The 21,441-nt window shown below is 40.1% G+C and overlaps 1 protein-coding gene across 10 annotated transcripts in view; it reads right to left on the reverse strand.

Moving 5' to 3' along the window:
* KDM2A (lysine demethylase 2A) overlaps positions 1-21,441 on the reverse strand; it is a 119,701-nt gene that overhangs the window by 68,911 nt on the left and 29,349 nt on the right. For 3 of the 10 annotated variants that reach the window (XM_064287714.1, XM_064287713.1, XM_064287716.1), the window contains exon 3: positions 2,529-2,612. The exons of 4 other annotated variants lie outside the window; for them this stretch is intronic. In XM_064287714.1, coding sequence (XP_064143784.1) covers positions 2,529-2,612 — 84 coding nt within the window. Of the gene's footprint in view, positions 1-2,528; positions 2,613-4,412; positions 10,451-21,441 lie in introns of those variants that run through there. 3 more of the 10 variants (XM_064287712.1, XM_064287720.1, XM_023559551.2) reach the window with 3 other exon arrangements.

Genomic DNA, 21,441 nt, shown 5'->3' on the forward strand with positions numbered 1-21,441 from the left:
TCCTTGCAACGTATCTACACTTCACAGCCTCATCCACACTTCACAGCCTCATCCACACTTCACAGCCTTATAATGCACATATCCACAATTCACGGCCTCATAATGCACACATCCACACTTCACGGCCTTATAATGCACACATCCACACTTCACGGCCTTATAATGCACACATCCACACTTCACGGCCTTATAATGCACGTGTCCACACTTCACGGCCTTACGATGCACACATTCGCATTTCATGGCCTTATAATGCACGTATCCACACTTCACGGCCTTACGATGCACGCGTCCACACTTCACGGCGTTATAATGCACACATTCACATTTCACGGCCTTATAAGGCACTTATCCACACTTCACGGCCTTATAACGCACACATCCAGACTTCACGGCCTTGTAACGCACATATGCATACTTCACGGCCTTATAACGCACATATGCACCCTTCACGGCCTTATAACGCACACATCCACACTTCACGGCCTTATAACGCACACGTCCACACTTCACGGACTTATAACGCACACATCCACACTTCACGGCTTTATAATGCACATATCCACACTCGACGGCCTTATAATGCACATATCCACACTTCACGGCCTTATAACGCACATGTCCATACTTCACAGCCTTATTATGCACTTATACACACTTCAAAGAAGCAAGCTCAGTCTCTCTACACCCCCTCCGCAAACATATGAGTGTATGCATATCCCAAAAATCAACTTCACTTTAAAATGTTCTTATTTTCTTTTTAAGTTTTTGAAAACCCAACATTACTGCAAAGACACATTTTGAAGCAGATATATATGTAGATCCTGTTTCTCTGACATCTCTCCTCCCTCTCTCCCTACTGTAAAAAAATTATTTGAACACTTACTCATTCATATAACAAGGACACACTGAGTATGGAATAACAGCCATATATTCTACCATCTAAGGCTAAAAGGCACAGTCCTTGCCCTCAAGGAAACTGCTGGCCAGTAGAGGGAGACAGGCATGTAAATAAAGTCTAGCACTACAATTCAATGTGATATGTACTACCCATTGCCACTGAGTTGATTCTGACTCATAGTGACCCTGTAGGACAGAGTAAAACTACCCCACAGGGTTTCCAGTGAGTGGCTGGTGGATTCGAACTGCTGACCTTTCAGTTTGCAGCCCAGCTCTTAACCACTGCACCACCAGGGCTCCAGTGCTGTGTACTAAGACAGGTAAACAGAAATTTATTATTAAAACATACAGACGAAGCAGAATAACTTAAGAGGGACTGGCAAAGGCACCACATAAGAAATGACATAAGAAAAAATGTTTACTTAGTCAGTATAACTTTACTGAGCACTTATTAAGTTCCAAGGACTATGAATTCAGGTGGGCTCCTTCTACTTTTCATGTTGTTCCTCTACAGCAGTGAACTCTTCAAACTTTTGGGGGGATTTTTCTTCACCCTACTGGATTTCTCACATGTATATGTAGTAAACATTTTTTTTCATAAATGAAAGGTTATTAAACTTCGTTTAGAAACTGTGATAACTGCATTATGCCTCTTGAGACATTTCAATGGGAACACCCTAAAGTGCTGCAAAAACAGTGGAAATCACAGCCTCACAGCGACTGAACCCTGTGCCCGAATTTTTATCTCCTGATCTTCTGACTTATTGCCCCTAAGTAATAAAAGAAGAGGCCTGAGCACAGGGATAAAGGATGAACAGGTGCTTAGTTTTAACATCACTGTTTTAAGACATTACAAAGGCGGCACACAGTATGGGTCAATCGAAATGGCTAAAAAACCCTGCATTTCTTTTGTTGACAGTTCAGCTGGGTCACAGCCTTCAAATATCTTCTGGGCCAAGTCAGATCACCTTCTGCAGAGGTCAACATAACAAAGAACACTTTCCACACACAAAAAAGTTTAGCAGATCACGGTAATTCCAACAAAAACAAGACAGTACGATCCATAAAAGGAAGGCATCATCTATAGAATTTGGCTAGCAACCTAACAAAACCATCAGAGAAACCAAAACAAGCAACAGCATTTGTCAACATCCAAGTCACTGTGAGAAGTAAAGACGTGTGATTCCTCACTCCACCCTCTGTCCCACTGTTCCATATCTTCACTTCCTTTTTGTATCTTCAGAAAAAAAGTAAAATCTAGCACCCTTAATATCTGACATTTAAAACAGTCTGACTTAAAAGAAATCATAGCCCAAAAGAAAAATAAAGTGTTTGCCTTTTCTAGTTATTCACCCCCAAAGCAGAAAAGTGGGGAGCTTTGGGAGGCCTGATCACTAATAATCTTTAAATTACCTCCGCACAACGAAACACACCACCCACTAAAAATGGAAAAAATGATAACTGAGAAATATTCCGTTTCTCAACTCAATGAATTTCTTAACTTTATCTTCATGAGCCAATGAAAAACCCATTTAGATTTGAACACTTCTGTTTACTGCCTGATTTGTTTCTACAGCAACAGATACACCGAACACAGACACAAACGTAATGCCTAGTTTTTTCACCACCTTCTGTAGCTGCTGCAACTGTAAGCCATTAGTATGACAGCTGCATGTTAATGCATGATGATACAGGCCGTGGTTATTCTGTTCCTAGAAGGTAAAGATTAATATAATTAATATATTTGTTAGGCAAGAACAAGTTAAAAAGCCAAAAAACAAACAAACAAACAAAGCCCTGAAAGTTTACTTAAATCTCAAGGATGACCTTCCTTTCTCCTAACCCAATCAAAAAACTTTCCTTTCTCCTAGCCACTGGGAAAGGTACTGTGAACCTTGAAGGACAACTTGTCCTGAAAGACACAAATTCTAGACATCTGCTCAGTAGATGGTAAAATCATGAACTGTGTCACACATGCTGCTTCTTCTAAGTCTTTAGGTGAGTTCAGAGAGATAGCAAGTAATCACTTGAAACCAGAAGATATTACATAAATGCACCTATTTCCAGCTTCGCTACATTCTTCCCATTAGGATGCGTTCCTCTATGACCCTTCTTTCCGGAGTTGTGATTAATGTTTTTATTCACAGGCAAGTCAACCTCTTAACCAACATATGACCTCTTTGGCCAACTGTCAAACTTAAGATTTAAAGGAGGTCATGAAACTCACATCTAGCAGTAGAAGCTCTAGAAGCAGAAGGCCTTGCATTAGGCATTAGGTCAGGAGTTGGCATTTTAAATTAGGGCCCACAAATGCACACATTCCCCCCTCTTCCCACTGCCACCACCATGCACTACAGTCCTGGCAAGACCTCTTTTCTCCTAAGCTTTCAGTCACTCACTCTATCTGGTAAACTGACCTGTATCATTAAAAAAGTTCACTAGCAAAAGGAATATTTAATAAGTCAGTTATATTCTAGCCATCAGAGAAAATAAGAACAGAAGTTATGATCGATCATGTTTTTGCTAAATTTCTCCTGACGTAAGTAAATATCACATCTAAATAATTACCAAATCACCTTCTACCAAGGTAAAATTCTTATATATGAAATAAAAAATTTAGCTTCAGGTACGACCTGGTTTATTATCTTTAGCAAAAGCACATAAAGAGAACATAGGAACTGGAGTTAAAAGTACGTCTGGTCTGGTTACTGGTATTTGAGCTTCAAATTCACCAAGTTTCCATCCTCTCGTGTGATAATGCAAAGCAACCCTATGTACAACAGAATAAAACACTGCCCAGTCCTGCGCCGCCCGCCCTCACAACGGTTATGTTCGAGCCCACTGTTGTAGCCACTGTGTCATAAAAAGTCTATATTCTTAACCCCTACATGAACGGTTGTTGAGTTGCCCCCCAACTCATGGCCATGTCACGTACAGGCTGTACCTGAGGTACACTGGCCAGGAACTAAACCCAGGTCTCCCACATGGAAGGCAAGGGTTCTACCACTAAACCACCACTGCCTCCACAGGACTCCTTTTTAAAAATTACTGAAGACCCCAAACGACTTTTGTTTAAGTGGGTTATATCCATCAATATTTATGGATTAGAAATTAAAACTGAGAGGTTTTCTAAGTACATTACTGCAAAACAAACTGTACTTCATATTGTGTTTCCACACAGGCTCAAGGAAAACTTTGAGATTTCAAAGTAATGATTCACTGGCACATAATGAGGTTATAGAGATTACAGCAGGTACAACCGGAGATAGCTATTAGGGACACAATATGAGTACTGAGAACTGAGTTAATCTCTAAAAAAGAACATATTTATACTCTAAACTTACTTCCTTAGAAAACACAAGAATAAATAAGCACACATTCCATTAGCGCTGAGAGCAATGTTACTACACATCTATAGTTCTAGAAAACTCTACTGTACATCCAGGAAAGGATGATAAAGAAAAGGATAAATAACATCTTAGTATTATGAAAATAGTTTTGATGTCACAGACCTCTATGCAAGGATTCTGAGTACGACCCTGGGCCACGTTTTTGAGATCCATTGTTCCACACCAATGTTTTGTAAACCATGGGCCATAAAATCAACTTAGGTTTCAGTATGTGGTTTTTTGTTTTTCTTTTTTTTTAAGCTAAACAATAGAACAGAATGGAAAATATCAGAAACCACAGTATGGGTAAGTTATCGTTTCCTGAAACTTTTGTTACAGTTATGTATATACATGTATAGGAGAATACTGGGTCATAAAATAAAATGTATTTTCTACTGCAGGTCAAGAAGTGTGGAAAACGTTGTACTTCGATATATTAATTTCCCTACTGCCAAAGCAAAGGCGACACACACACAACCTATAATCAATAAACTCAAAACTGAGAATTTAAAATAAAGTGGACACCCTACGACATGAAAGCAATTAAAGGTTTCAGGTGGATACAGCTTAAGAAAGTCGTATTTCAGCTACCCATAACAGCATGCTATTGCCACAGCCATCACTAAAGCCCTTCCTACTACTTTCTCTTCCACAGTCAATTCTGGGAAAAGGCAGGCAAGAAAAGTTATCCAAGCTCCATCAGCCAGAAATAAAAGGGTTCTTTACTTTCCTCTAAACAGAACTCTGGGTGTTAATGGTAAGGTCTACTGCCTAAATGAAGGGTCTGCCTTCCCAGCAAACTGGTCAACAACAATGTTGCTGCTGGCATTACAATTACTGCTCTCAATCTGGCTCTACAGGATTTCTAGGGTCAAAACTGCAGCATTGAAACAATGGTTCAAGTTGTGGATCTCTCTGTATCCTGGCAAAGGCAGGCCTACATCTGGCACATTGCAACAAATGGAAACAGCACACAGTGAAAGGGAGAGCCTGTCTTCACCAACAGCTGAAGTTCCACCCGCAGCCTGAGCACACTTCAGGACACCCAAGACATCGCAACAAACTCTACTGGTGGCTGTGGCTGAAATAGAACATCACTGCCTCTTCCTCTCTACCAGAACTAAACTACAGAATTTTATTTCAGGAAGAGTTTCTCTCCCAATTATACCCCCAGGAAGCCTCATGGAAATTATCAGATAAAGAAAAGGGCAGTGAGGCAGAGCTAAATTCAGTGAAAAATTACAATGGCATATACTTTTTCACTGATCCTTTTTTTCTGAAATCAACATAAAGCTGCAATGCAAATGCTCCTACCTCCAGGGCAGACCCAGTCCCACTGTATCGTCCTCAAACTTGGGAGGGAAAAAGAAACAGGGAAGTTCTGTGAGAGGAATCCTTCTCCATTGTCTCCCAGTACCTAGCACATGCCTGACAAATACTCGAATATTTACCTGCTATGTGGCCCAAGTATCACCCACAGATTACTTTCTAACTGCAAAAGAAAAAAAAGTACCTTTACAATGGACCAATCTACTAGTTGCCACCTTAGCCAATCTTAGCCATCACTAATAAAGGGACAACCTAGCTTTACGTACTTCCAGACCTGAAACAACTTGAGGTGCTCAATCACCTAGGATTATTCTTGCCTAGATGTTTTACCTGAATCTAATATTCAAGACCTAACTTCCAGTTTTCCCCCAAGTGTCTGTCAGTCTGTTGTACTGTGGGGGTTTGTGTGTTGTTGTGATGCTGGAAGCTATGCCACCAGTATTCAGATACCAGCAGGGTCACCCATGGAGAACAGGTTTCAGCTGAGCTTCCAGACTAAGACAGACCATGAAGAAGGACCCAGCAGTCTGCTTCTGAAAAACATTAGGCAGTGAAAACCTTACGAACAGCAGGGGAACTTTGTCTGATATAGTGCTGGAAGATGAGCCCTCGGGTTGGAAGGCACTCAAAAGATGACTGGGGAAGAGCTGCCTCCTCAAAGTAGAGTCGACCTTAATGACGTGGATGGAGTAAAGCTTTCGGAACCTTCATTTGTTGATGTGGCACAACTCAAAACGAGAAGAAACAGCTGCAAACATCCATTAATAATTGGAACCTGGAATGTACGAAGTATGAATCTAGGAAAATTGGAAATCGTCAAAAATGAAATGGAACACATAAACATCAATATCCTAGGCATTAGTGAGCTGAAATGGACTGGTATTGGCCATTTTGAATCAGACAATCATATAGTCTACTATGCTGTGAATGACAACTTGAAGAGGAATGGTGTTGCATTCATCGTCAAAAAGAACGTTTCAAGATGCATCCTGAAGTATAACGCTGTCAGCAATAGGATAATATCCATACGCCTACAAGGAAGGCCAGTTAATATGACTATTATCCAACTTTATGCACCAACCACTAGGGCCAAAGATGAAGAAACAGAAGATTTTTATCAGCTGCTGCAGTGTGAAATTGATCGAACACGCAATCAAGATGCCTTGATAATTACTGGTGATTGGAATGCGAAAGTTGGAAACAAAGAAGAAAGATCAGTAGTTGGAAAATATGGCCTTGGTGACAGAAACAATGCCGGAGATCGAATGATAGAATTTTGCAAGACCAATGACTTCTTCATTGCAAATACCTTCTTTCACCAACATAAACGGCGACTATACACATGGACCTCACCAGATGGAACACACAGAAATCAAATTGACTACATTTGTGGAAAGAGATGATGGAAAAGCTCAACATCATCAGTCAGAAAAAGGCCAGGGGCCGACTGTGGAACAGACCATCAACTGCTCATATGCAAGTTCAAGCTGAAATCGAAAAAAATCATAGCAAGTCCATGAGAGCCAAAATATGACCTTGAGTATATCCCACCTGAATTTAGAGAACATCTGAAGAATAGATTTGACGCACTGAACACTATTCACTGAAGACCACTCGAGTTGTGGAATGACATCAAGGACATCATCCATGAAGAAAGCAAGAGGTCACTGAAAAGACAGCAAAGAAAAAAAAGACCAAGATGGATGTCAGAGGAGACTCTGAAACTTGCTCTTGAGCGTCGAGCAGCTAAAGCAAAAGGAAGAATTGACGAAGTAAAAGAACTGAAGATTTCAAAGGGCCTCTCGAGAAGACAAAGTGAAGTATTATAATGACATGTGCAAAGAGCTAGAGATGGAAAACCAAAATGGAAGAACATGCTCGGCGTTTCTCAAGCTGAAAGAACTGAAGAAAAAATTCAAGCCTCGAGTTGCAATAGTGAAGGATTCCATGGGGAAAATATTAAATGATGCAGGAAGCATCAAAAGAAGATGGAAGGAATACAGAGTCATTATACCAAAAAGAATTAGTCAATATTCAACCATTTCAAGAGGTGGCATGTGGATCAGGAACCAATGGTGCTAAAGGAAGAAATCCAAGCTGCTCTGAAGGCACTGGCGAAAAACAAGGCTCCAGGAATTGATGGAATATCAATTGAGATGTTTCAACAAACAGATGCAGTGCTGGAGGTGCTCGCTCATCTATGCCAAGAAATACGGAAGACAGGTTCCTGGCCAACTGACTGGAAGAGATCCATATTTATGCCTATTCCCAAGAAAGGTGATCCAACTGAACGTGGAAATTACAGAACAATATCATTAATATCACACGCAAGCAAAATTCTGCTGAAGATCATTCAAAAACAGCTGCAGCAGTATATTGACGGGGAACTGCCAGAAATTCAGGCCGGTTTCAGAAGAGGACGTGGAACCAGGGATATCATTGCTGATGTCAGGTGGATGCTGGCTGAAAGCAGAGAATCCCAGAAGGATGTTTACCTGTGTTTTACTGACTATGCAAAGGCATTTGACTGTGTGGATCATAACAAACTATGGATAACACTGCGAAGAATGGGAATTCCAGAACACTTAATTGTGCTCATGAGGAACCTTTACATAGATTAAGAGGCAGTTGTTAGGACAGAACAAGGGCATACTGATTGGTTTAAAGTCAGGAAAGGTGTGCGTCACGGTTGTATCCTTTCACCATACCTATTTAATCTGTATGCTGAACAAATAATACGAGAAGCTGGACTATATGAAGAAGAACGGGGCATCAGGATTGGAGGAAGACTCATTAACAACCTGCGTTATGCAGATGACACAACCTTGCTTGCTGAAAGTGAAGAGGACCTGAAGCACCTACTAATGAAGATCAAAGACCACAGCCTTCAATATAGATTACACCTCAACATAAAGAAAACAAAAATCCTCACAATTGGACCAACGAGCAACATCATGATAAACGGAGAAAAGACTGAAGTTGTCAAGGATTTCATTTTACTTGGATCCACAATCAACAGCCATGGAAGCAGCAGTCGAGAAATCAAGACACACTGCTTTGGGCAAATCTGCTGCAAAGGACCTCTTCGAAGTGTTGAAGAGCAAAGATGTCACCCTGAAGACTAAGGTGCGCCTGACCCAAGCCATGGTATTTTCAATCGCATCATATGCATGTGAAAGCTGGACAATGAATAAGGAAGACCAAAGAAGAGTTGATGCCTTTGAATTGTGGTGTTGGCGAAGAACACTGAATACACCATGGACTGCCAAAAGACCAAACAAATCTGTCTTAGAAGTACAGCCAGAATGCTCCTTAGAAGCAAGGATGGCGAGACTGCATCTTACGTACTTTGGACATGTTGTCAGGAGGGATCAGTCTCTGGAGAACGACAACATGCTTAGCAGAGTACAGGGTCAGCGAAAAAGAGGAAGACCCTCAACGAGGTGGATTGACACAGTGGCTGCAACAATGAGCTGAAGCATAACTACGATTGTAAGGATGGCGCAGGACCGGGCAATGTTTCATTCTGTTGTGCACAGGGTCACTATGAGTCGGAACCAACTCGACGGCACCTAACAACAACAACCACAAAAGTAATTTAAGTACACTTGAGGATCAATGATTTGTAAACAGTAGTTTCAAATACTATTCTTCCCTACTACACCACCATCCCTCCCTTATCCCAAAAAGGTCGTGGCAAATTTTCATGTTTCTGAGAAAGAAAACATCTTTTCTTACTGTCAGATTAACAAATGTTATCATTGACCTCTAGTTGTAGAATATAAGGTAAACTGAGAGACTGCGAATTTCTTAAGTTCTGATCTATTTACTGTCCAGAAAAGCAAACGTGTATTTTTGAACTAAAGGACTGAAGTTATTTATTATTTCTTCTAGTTTTTTTCCCTTTGATTAAACCTTTCTAGGGTTATACAGAAACCCTGGTGGCACAGTGGTTAAGTGCTATGGCTGCTAATGAAAAGGTCAGCAGTTCAAATCCACCAGGCGCTCCTTAGAAACTGTATAGGGCAATTCTACTCTGTCCTATAGGGTCACTATAGGACACTGACTCGATGGCAAGGGGTTTGGTTTTTTTGTTTTTAGAGTTATACAGAATTCTATCATTTGGCCCCAGATTTGTTACCACATAACCCATTGGGTTTTTTTTCGGGGGGTAACCAATTGCTAAATTTTCCTATCCTTTGGTTACTGAGTCTGTAAAATACAGATTCTAATTAACTAATAATTATATTTACAAAAATCACTAGCTTTTAAAATTCTTAATCCATGAAGTAGAAAATACATATATGCATGTGTGTGTATTTTTAAAGGCAAAGAAAAAGACATGGAAGGATGTGAAAACTGACAAAATGTTCACCTCTAAGAAAGCAATGGGGCTTGAGAGAGATGAAGGGGCTCTTTAGCTTTATCTGCAATGTTTTACCTTCATATGATAACGCATTCATGTGTTTTTGGTATAATTAGAAAAAAATCAGTCGAATTTTTAATCTAAAACTGTAAAAATGGTTGGTTATATAAAATAAATTATTGAGCTTTGAGGATTATAACAGATGCCGTTTCCTGAAAGTTGACTGACTGCAAAGCAGTCTACATTCATTACCCCATTAAATCCTCAAACAAACCTAAAAAGGTAGGTATCATGACTATTACCCAACTTCCAAAGGAGTAAATGGAGACTAAGTGGTCAAGCAGTCCTCTGTTCTAGGTTGAACAAGTGCTGGGGCCTGGAAGGGACTCCGAAGTCATCCTGAAGCAAAGCCCCAGAGAGTTTAACACATTGATTACAGCCCTGCTGAGGGGCACTGGGGTGGGTGAGGGGATACTCAACTCACTCTGAAGTAAAGAGGAAACACTTTTACCTTCTTCCACTGTCGAACAGCTCCGGGGCGGCGGGGGGAGGCGGGGGTTACTGTTTGTTTATTATCTTCTAGCCTTAGTAAAGAATCAGAATGAACACAGTGCAGTAACTCCCGATTGGCTTATTACATTGAACATGGTTATAATGTCCTGAATGCATACAAAATATAAGACGTTTAAGTAGATTTGTAGTACTGAGCCACCCGTCACCAGTGCCTACTCCAAGTTGCTCTTTTGGTTAATTCTAGGCAAAGTACAGTAGACAATTTCAGATAAACTATACAGTAAGGATATGGCTTATATGCTTCTAATGGGGGGACAAAACATGATTGTTACCTACGATTTAAGTTCTATCTACAAACAAAAACCTAATTTTCTTAAAGGACAATGATAATGACAAATACTTGCACCAACTATAAGGGATCCAGTAAAGACCGTAAGTCAGCCAATCGATGCGTACACACCGAGTCAGTGCACACCACCACTAGACATCAGCTACAGAGACCTTGCTGCAAGCATCTCTAATGTACAGGGTCTGCGTGGTCCCTCTGGGGAGAGCCCCTGATCCTTGAAATTCTCTTTCCTTCCTACCTTAGTAAGGTTTAGCAAGGTTCACTGACTCTCGAAATCCAGTGAAAGGCACACCTTTTAACCTGACCTATCCCAGGATGGCACAAGAGATCTGATTATGCCTGAATGAAATACAAACAAGGCTTATTTCTACGTTCCTATACCAAACCTTCGACAGCAGCGCTTGTTTTTAAGTTGATTACACACTCTGGACTAATATGGCAGACACCTTCATAAATCTTAACTCTGCTTCAGCTTGCACGGTAGACAGCATCTCTGGCTACTTCTATGTGGGGTTCAGGGACTCTTAATTGCTATTGCTACAAATTAATCTTAGTCCTCAGCCATGTTCTGAGGGAGTTTCAAACATATTTACATGACCACAAATGAGAGCAGAAAGCTATGTACCTTTGCTAAACTTTTATAGAATACTTTTATTCTCCAGTTAAGAAATAGATAAAAGCCACAAAATGAGGGAGAAAGCATGGCATATTAGTTTATATCTTATCAATATTAAACTAAAGAGTTTTCTTCTACAGCAAAAAAAAAAAAGGCAAATAGAGCAAATGGCTATTTTCCACGCACTGCTTCGATTCTGCTCATTTTGTGTTCGGTGGCCTAAGTTCATAATCACACATGGTGTTTCGAGTTCCTTTTCCAAACTTCATCCCCAGTTCTACCACTGTGGTGCAATGGATTGCTCTTACATGACCCTTCTCGCCATGGTCTTGAAACTACCCCCCAAATGACTGTGTGGAACTACCCAAATAAGGTAACTGTGGCCAGCTAAGGGGGCTGGTCAGTTTTGTCATCCTGTTAGGCTTAAGACGAGCCATCCCAGAGGCAGGAAGAAAAGGTCTCAACACAATCAAGAGAGAAAGCCAGGAACGGAGCATGTCCTTTGGACCCGAAATCCCTGCGCTGAGAAGCTCCTGGAACCAGGAGACAGAGAATGAGAAGCAGCGGCAGGGAAACGGCAGTAGGCGGGAGCCCTGTTACGGGCCTGCGGAGTGAGAAAGCTGAGTGATTTTGGGCAGCAAGTTTGCGGGCAGAGTACGGTGTCTCTGGGCACTTGACGGAGCTAGTAGTGAGTGCCTTGGGACTGATGCTTACTGGTGGAGTGGGGTGCCTCCAGGCACTTATGGCAGAGCTAAAAGAGCTTTGTAACACTTGCCAGAGCAGAGCAGAGGCTGAAGGCCAGAGAGAGGGTGTGCCTATGGGCACAGTTGAGATGACGCTGTCCTGATTAAGAACTATATCCTCACTGTTCCTGAACCTGCAACTGTAACCTGTTACTTCCCTCATGAACTTCAGAACTGAGCATGGTCTGTGACTTCTGTGTGGCCACTGCAATGAATTAATGAACTCAGCAGACTAGAGAGTGCCACGGCAGGTACGGCTGGTGTTGGAATTGGTGAAGATGGCAGACAGAGGAGGTACATCCCTTACCGTTCGACATCTCCCATTTCCAGACAAGCCATTATTTAATCTTGCTTCCTGAATTCCCAGCATCACGAACCACCCAGTTCCATCTACTTATAACCATGAAACAACTCTTCTCTTTCCTTTGCCACTACATCCAGACCAACCAAGGAGATCGCAAATTCTGGCTTCTCTTCAAAGTCTCTGCAATTGAGTGCTACGTTCTGCTAACCGATACCAATTTAAAAAGAAAACTCAGAAAAGTCTAACAGGCCAAATGTGTGTACGTGCTGTATTACAGTGTAATTACTCTGTAGTCATTAGAATATAGAACAATGCCATGACAAACCTTGCACAGCAGAGTACATAAAAACAAAACCTGCTGCCACTGAGTCCATTTCGGCTCATTGTGACCCTGTAGGAGAGAACAGAACTGCCCCATAGGGTTTCCAAGGAACACCCGGTAAATTCAAACTGCCTATCTTTTGGTTAGCAGCCGTAGCTCTTAACTACTACGCCACCAGGGTTTCCAGCAGAGTACACAGTTCTAAATTAATTTAAGAAGTGTGAAGTCCTCTATTATAAAAGGCTAAAAGTTCAACGGTAGCTTTACATCTTTTTTTTGGGGGGGGGGTTACCTATTCTTTTTTCTGCAATAAAAACAAAACGTTATTTGCTTAAACAAAACCAAAACATTATTTGTGTAATTTTAAAAATCTTGATAATAAATTTTAAAGATAAAAGTACATCAGAACCAACAACAATCAAAAAATGTGTGCGGTTACACAAATAAATATATAGCCATATATGAGTATGGTATGAGCACAGATACATTACATATATATATATATATATATATATATATATATATACAGGTATGTGTGTGCATGCATGTATATCTGTATATATAATAAACCATACAGGGAACACAGTCACGGGTACTTCTTAGATAGAACCAAATACCTTGCAAGATTGGTTTTCAGAGTTTGAAGGCTCAGGACCATAGTCTCATGGGTCAACTCAGTTAAGTGGCACAATTAGAGTTCATAAAGTATATGCTCTACATCCCAGTGTGGTGAGTAGTGTCTGGGGTCTTAAAAGCTCTTAGGTGGCCATTTAAGATACAACTATTAGTCTCTACTAGTCCTGAATGAGAGAGAAAGAAGGAAACCAAAGACTCAGAGAAGAAAGGAGTTTACAAGACCAACAGTCTACACAAACCACAGCCTCATCTACCCAGAGACCAGAAGAACTAGATGGTTCCCGGCTACCACTACTAATCATTCTGATCAGGGCCACAACAGATGAATCCTGATACAACAGGAGAAAAATGTGGAACAGAACTCAAATTCTTAAAAAGTCGAGACTTACTAGACCGGTTGAGACTAGAGGACTCCCCAAGACTAACACTCTGAGATACTCTTTAAACTATGATCCCTGGTGGTCATCTTTAGTAAAATAACAGATTAGCTTATGAAATAAATATCACGCATGAGTTATTAGCTCCTTTAAAAAATCATTTAAACAGGGAACCTGGGGTGGAAAAGAGGAGAGTGTTGTTGACACATGTGGCAAAACAATTTGTGTATAAACTGTTGAATGAGAAACTAATTTGCTCTGTAAACGTTCATCTAAAACACAATTTAAAAAGAATCATCTATACAAGACCAGTCAAAAACTACTCTAAAGCAAAGATGAGAAGGTAAGGGGGCAAGTAAACTAGAACACTGAAAATGGTACAAGAACAGAATGAATGAGAATGATGATACACTGTGAAAAGTGTAACCAATATCACTGAATAATTTCTGTAAAAATTGTTAAACGGGGATTTAATTTGCTGTGTAAACTTTCCCTTAAACACAATAAAACATATTAAAAAAATAAAATTTCTAAAACTTTTACATTAAACAGAGTACACCATAGCAATGTAATTAATGTCACTGAGTTGTACACTTAAAAATGGTTAAAATGGTAAATGATTTCTTACATGTATTTTATTATAAGGCAGTTATCTTTAAAAGTGCACAAGAGCAACGGCAATTGCTGGATGATTGGTGAAAGGCTGTAGGGAAAATCTCAAAGTATCTACAAATTATTTCCTAAATACAAAAAAGGAGAATATTTTTACAGGAAAGATGTGGCAGTCATACTCTTCACCAAGTGATCAAACCTAGCACCACCAAGAGTGAGACAACGTGACAGTCTCCCGAGATGAAAAATAAGTATCCATCACCTGTAGTATTTTTGCCAAAATGTTTAAACCAGATCCAATCACCAAAAGCTCCATAAACTTAAAAATATACCTGAAATACTCCTTTCTCACATTTTAGTTTCAACTTAGCGACTATCAAAGGCTTTGGGGAGGACACTCAACAATCACCATCAAAAATGGAGTAGTACAGCTTTAGGGCCAGGCAGACCTAGGTTTGCACCCTGGCTCTGCTACCTACTGAGATAAGCCTTAGTTTCCTCATCTGTGAAATGAGACTACCACAACAACTTCAGAGGGTTGTTAAGAGGATCAAATGGCATACCTAATATACATAAAGTATCTAAAATACTGCCTGGCATGTTACAGTCAATGGTTGGCTGCTGTTCTCTATAACGTTACCAGGGTTAACAAAGAACTTCTACATGGTCTCATCTGATCATCCCCGTAGACCATAGCTACAATCAGTAAAAATGAATACAATGACATAAATCCTCCTGCAAGGAGTGAATCTTCTAACACAAAAATTAAGGCATTTGCGCTCAATCCTGCATTCTCCGTATAGGCGTCCCTTGCTTTGCATGGTTCCAGTATGCACAAATTTCAGTTACCACTAGTTAAATAAGACCAGTCCCCCAACAACAGTTTGAATTTTGGTATCTAAGCGTATGAACTGTAAATGCATGAAATACACACTTTGCTACTAGCTCTTCAGTCCACAAATCACTACGTAAATAACAAAATGCACATCGTGATTGGTGACCAATCACAGCACTTCTTCCAAAGTCTGTCTGTGACCGGTCACTGGACATTGTTCAGATGACAATCCAGACACCAAAGGGGGTAGCTGAGTCTCCCAGTGATAAACCCATGTGCCATTTTACAAAAATGAATAACCAAAAGAGGGAGCTGGCTAATTTTCAAAGATCAAAGTGCAGCAACAAAACAAAAAGTGCTAATGCTCCAAGTGAAATGCGAATGGAACAAAAATGGAGTTCCATGCAGCCAGAGGAACTTGGAGAAGAACTTGTCAACATAAACGAGGAAAGTGATTGTGTGGAAAGGGATGAAGATGTCCCGGAGGAAGTGACATCAGCAAAAAACTTAAAGGAACTCTCAAAGAGATTTCATGCCACTGAAAGTGCAAAGGATAAAATGTCGGAAGCTGATCCAAACCTAGAATGGAGTATGACCATTCCAAAAGACAGCCAAAAGATATTCACTCCATATCGTAAGTTATATGACAGCAAGCACACCAGCACTGTTCAAACAATTCTTGCTAAGTTTTTTGCAAAAGCATAAAACACTTTAATATTCAATGTTTCCAATGGTTTAAATTACAATGTATTAAATAAATACTAGTTTAACTATTTCCTCATTTCTTATATATTTATAACAATAAAAGACTTCACGGTTTGATAAAAAAAGTTCAGAGTTCACAGAACCATCACCATTATCCCACCAATTATCAAGACCACTTTGCACGGATGCAGACTGCAAGGTCATTTTTACAGTCCCACGCCACCATGCAAAAAAGAAGACTGCCTTACATACGCATGTGGGGGAAATTATTGTGTGAAATTAATAGTTTTTCAAATGTAGTATCTCTCAGGCGATTATATAGTTTAACTTCGAAATTTAAGACATTGTCAATAGTAAAATAGATAAAAAGAAAGTAAATGAAAACTTTCTACAAGGTAATCAAATATTCATCTCAATAATTTTTAATACTTGATAGATATATGTATACATATATGCATATACATATGTATGAAAAAAAATGTGTGTATATATATATGCACCAAACCAAAGAAACCAAACCCACTGCCACTGAGTTGATTCTGACTCATAATGACCCTATAGGACAGAAGAGAACTGTCGCGTAGGGTTTCCAAGGAGCATTCGGTGGATTTGAACTGCCAACCTTTCAGTTAGCAGCTGTAGCTCTTAACCACTACATCACCAGGGTTTCCACATATATACACACCAAACCTACTGCCATCAAATCAATTTCAACTCATGACAATCCCACGTGTTACAGACTAGAACTGCTTTTAGGGTTTTCTTGGCTGTGGTCTTTACAAAAGCTGGTCACCAGGCCTTTCTTCCACAAAGCCGTTGGGTGAGGCTGAACTACCAAACTTTAGGTTAGCAGACCATCACGAATTATTTACGCACCAGGGACCTCTGGTAGGCATATATTGTTGTTACATGCCGTCGAGTAGGTTCAGACTCATCGCGACCCTGTGTACAAAGAACAAAACACTGCTCGGTCATGCGCCATCTTCACGATCGTTGCTATGCTTGAGCCCATCATTGTAGCCACTGTGTCAGCTCATCTCGTTGATGGTCTTCTTTCTTTGAGCCCCTACTTTACAAAAGCATGATGTCTCTCTCCAGGGACTGATCCCTCCTGATAACATGTCCAAAGTACATGAGACTAAGTCTCACCATCATCACCTCTAAGGAGCATTCTGACTGTACTTCTTCCAAGACAGATTTGTTCATTCTTCTGGCAGTCCATGATATCGTCAATATTCTTCACCAGTAGGCATGTAGGGTAAGTACATAAAAAAAAATATATATATATATATTTTTTTTATATAAATTTTTATAACCTCCATTTGAAAATGTTACAGTTCCTTCAGGAATTCGGAAACCACAAACGGAACATAATGATGCTACAGAAAAATAAAAATGCTAAACTAAATACACTGTGGGGTTTCAGCATACAGTACAGAAAATCTGTCATAAGTAGACAGGGAGAGAACTCTATTCTATTTAATCCATTATATTTTTTTAGCACCTACCACGTGCCAGACATTGTCAATACTTGGGTAAATAAGACTGCCACGGTCCCTGCCCTCAGAATCTAGAGGGAGTAAGTGGAAAGGCACTACCACAGGGCATAATCCACTATGACAGCAGAAAAATCACATGCTAAATGGGAAGAATGATCACCTTATCTAGCAAGGCAAGGAGGACGTGAAAGATTTCCCAGAGGATACGATATTCTAAGCTGAAGCCTGAAGGATAAACGGAGATAAAAGAGGAGGAGGGAAAGTGTTCAATTCAGATGAAACTGTATATGCGAAGGTCTGAAGGTAAAAGAGGGCATGAACTTTAGGAAAAGAGAAAGTAACTGAATAAGGTATCATTTTCAGGTAACGAGAAATGAGAAAGGGAGGTTATGGTGAAACCAAAAAACCAAACCCACTGCCACTGAGTCGATTCCGACTCACAGCGACCCTACAGGACTGAGCAGAACTGTCCCGTAAGGTTTCCAAGGCCGTAATCTTTACCGAAGCAGACGGCCACACCTTTCTCCTACAGAGCTGCTGGTGGGTTTAAACCACTGACCTTTTGGTCAGCAGACAAGCGCTGAACCACTGTACCTCCTAGAAAGGGCGATTATGGTACAATGAAAAGAAACTCAACCTGAAGTAAGACCTGGTTTCTAGTCTTTGCCACACTGCTTACTAGATGTATAGCTTTAGGGCAGATCATTTTACCTCTTTGAATGCCTGTTTCTTAATGAACAAAATGGAACTGCTACCATAAGCAGTCCCCAGTGACAAACACCTTGTAGTTAGGCACCAATCCCCGTAAAGACTACCACATTAAAAATTCAAGGTACGTACAATGGGTTGTAATAATAACTGGGCAAAACTCTGTGATATGCGTCAAAACATTATTATTATTACTACTGTATTATTATTATGTTAAAGATGTTTTAGTGTATTTGAAAATGTTTCTTGAATGTTTTTTACACTATATACTAAGACAAACATTTGACTGACATTAGATACAAACCATACCTGTTTCGAATAATGTACAAATTTGAATTAAAGAGGCTTAGGAATGGAACTCATCTGTAACCTGAGGACTGCCTGTATATTCTCCCTCAAAGGAATGTCCCAAGGATCAAATTTTGACAAGCATGTAACAAACCACAAAAGAAAACAATGATTTAAAAAGTTTCTGCTCATCGAAATACACCTATAAGAAAATAAAGGCCTGAAAGACTATTGCCCTGAGATACTCTTTAAACCTTGAAGCAAACTATCCCCTGACATCACCTTTGAACTAAAGAGCAGTTTAGCTTAAAAAGTAAAGAATGTTACCCTTGAGTACTGCGCTCTTAAAAAAACTATATGAGACCAAATAGACAACAGTTACCCTAAAGCATAGATGAGAAGTTTCACGGGCAGTGAGTCTAAGTTATGGCAATGATACAACTACCAGAAACAACCAGAACAGAATAATGAGAATGTTGAAAAATGTGAAGAATATAATCAATGTCACTGAACATTATGTATAGAAATTGTTGAATGGGAACATGTTTTGCTGTGTATATTTTCACCAAGAATAAAATATAAAAAAAAGAAAGCAAAGAGATGAGTCACATTAGGAAAAAGTAATTACAGTACGTATGCCTGACAAAGAGCCTGTATCCAGAATATATAAAGAACTACACACCAACAATAAAAAGAACCAAGCAATTATTTAAAAAAAAAAAAAAAAAAAGGGCAACTCTTGAACAGACACTTCAACCAAAGATACAAGAATGGCCAATAAACACACGAAAACATGTTTCACACCATTAGTCATCAGAGAAATGTAAATTAAAATCACGATGAGGCACGACTTTCCGTGCACAAACATAGCTAAAATCAAAGACGAAATGTTGGCAAGGATGTGGAGCAACTGCAGCCCTCACACAACACTGGGGCAAGTGTAAAATGGTATAACCATTTACGCAGGGTGGCAGTCTCTCCTCAAGTTAAGGATACGTTACTGTATGACCCAGCAATTACACCCTAAATACATCTCCACATCAAGACTTGTACCAGAATATTCTGTTGTTGTTAGGTTCCGTCCAGTAGGTTCCAACTCACGGTGACCCTACGTACAACAGAATGAAACACTGCCCGGTCCTGCGCCGTCCTCATGATCTTTGTTATGCTTGAGCCCATTGTTGCAGCCACTGTGCCACTCCCTCTCACTGAGGGTTTTCGGCTTTTTTGCTGACCCTCTATCAAGCGTGCAGTCCTCCTCCAGGGACTGGTCCCTTCTTATAACATGTCCAAGGTACGTGAGACGAAGTCTTGCCATCCTTGCTTCTAAAAAGCATTCTGGCTGTACTTCTTCCAAGACTGATTTGTTCATTCTTCTGACAGTCCATGGTATGTATATTCAACATTCTTTGCCAACACAGTAACTCAAAAGTGTCAGTTCTTCGGTCTTCCTTATTCACTGTCCAGCTTTCACATGCATATGAGGCAACTGAAAATATCATGTCTTGGGTCAGGTGCACCTTAGTCTTCAAGACGACATCTTTGCTTTTCAGCACTTTAAAGAGGTCCTTTGCAGCAGATCTGCCCAATGCAATGCACCTTTCGATTTGACTGCTGCTTCCATGGATGTTGATTATATATATATAAAAAAAAAAAAAATCCTCGACAACCTCAATCTTTTCTCTGTTTATCATGATGTTGCTTATTGGTCCAGTTGCGAGGATTTCTGTTTTATGTTGAGATGCAATCCATATCGAAGACTGTAGTCTTTGATTTTCATCAGTAAGCGCTTCAAGTCCTCTTCACTTTCAGCAAGGTTGTGTCATCTGCGTACTGCAGGTTGTTAATGAGTCTCCCTCCGATCCTGATGCCCCCTTCTTCTTCATATAGTCCAACTTCATGGATTATTTGCGCAGCATACATACTGAATTAATATGGTGGGAGTATACAACCCTGACACACACCTTTCCTGACTTTAACCACATAGTATCCCCTTGTTCTGTTCGAATGACTGCCTCTCGGCGTATGCTCAGGTTTTTCATGAATACAATGAAGTGTTCTGGAATTCATTCCCATTCTTCTCAATGTTATCCATAATTTGTTATGATTCACACAGTCGAATGCCTTTGCACAGTCAATAAAACACAGGTAAACATCTTTCTGGTATTCTCTGCTTTCAGCTAAAACCCATCTGACATCAGCAATGCTATCCCTGGTTCCACGTCCTCTTCTGAAACCAGCTTGAATTTCTGACAATTCCCTGTCGAGGTACTGCTGCAACTGCTTTTGAATGATCTGCAGCACAATTTTACTTGTGTGTGATATTGTTCGATAATTTCTGTATTTGGTTGGATTGCCTTTCTTTGCAATGGGCACAAATATGCATCTCTTCCAGTCAGTTAACCAGGAAGCTCTCTTCCAAATTTCTTGATATAGATGAGTGAGTACCTCCAGTGCTGCATCCATTTGTTGAAAAATCTCAATTAGTATCCCATCAATTCCTGGAGCCTTGTTTTTCACCATTCCCTTCAGTGCAGCTAGGAAATCTTCCTTCAGTACCATCAGTTCTTAATCATAGTCTACCTCCTAAAATGGCTGAACACTGCCCCTTTTTTTCATTGTGCTTTAAGTGAAAGTTTACAGTTCAAGTTAGTTTCTCATACAAAAATTTATACACACATTGTTATGGGACCCTAGTTGCGTTGGCTATTATGTAACAGCACACTCCTCCTTTCCATCCCGGATTTCCCGTGTCCATTCAAGCAGCTCCTGTCCCCCTCTGCCTTCTCATCTTACCTCCAGACAGCTACCTATTTAGTCTCATTTTATCTACTTGAGCTAAGAAGCACACTCCTTACAAGTTATCATTTTATGTCTTATAGTCCAGTCTAATCTTTGTCTGAAGAGTTGGCTTCAGGAATGGTTTTAGTTTTAGGCTAACAGAGTCCGG

This window comes from Loxodonta africana, chromosome 7, assembly GCF_030014295.1.
Source record: "Loxodonta africana isolate mLoxAfr1 chromosome 7, mLoxAfr1.hap2, whole genome shotgun sequence".
Lineage (NCBI taxonomy): Eukaryota > Metazoa > Chordata > Mammalia > Proboscidea > Elephantidae > Loxodonta > Loxodonta africana.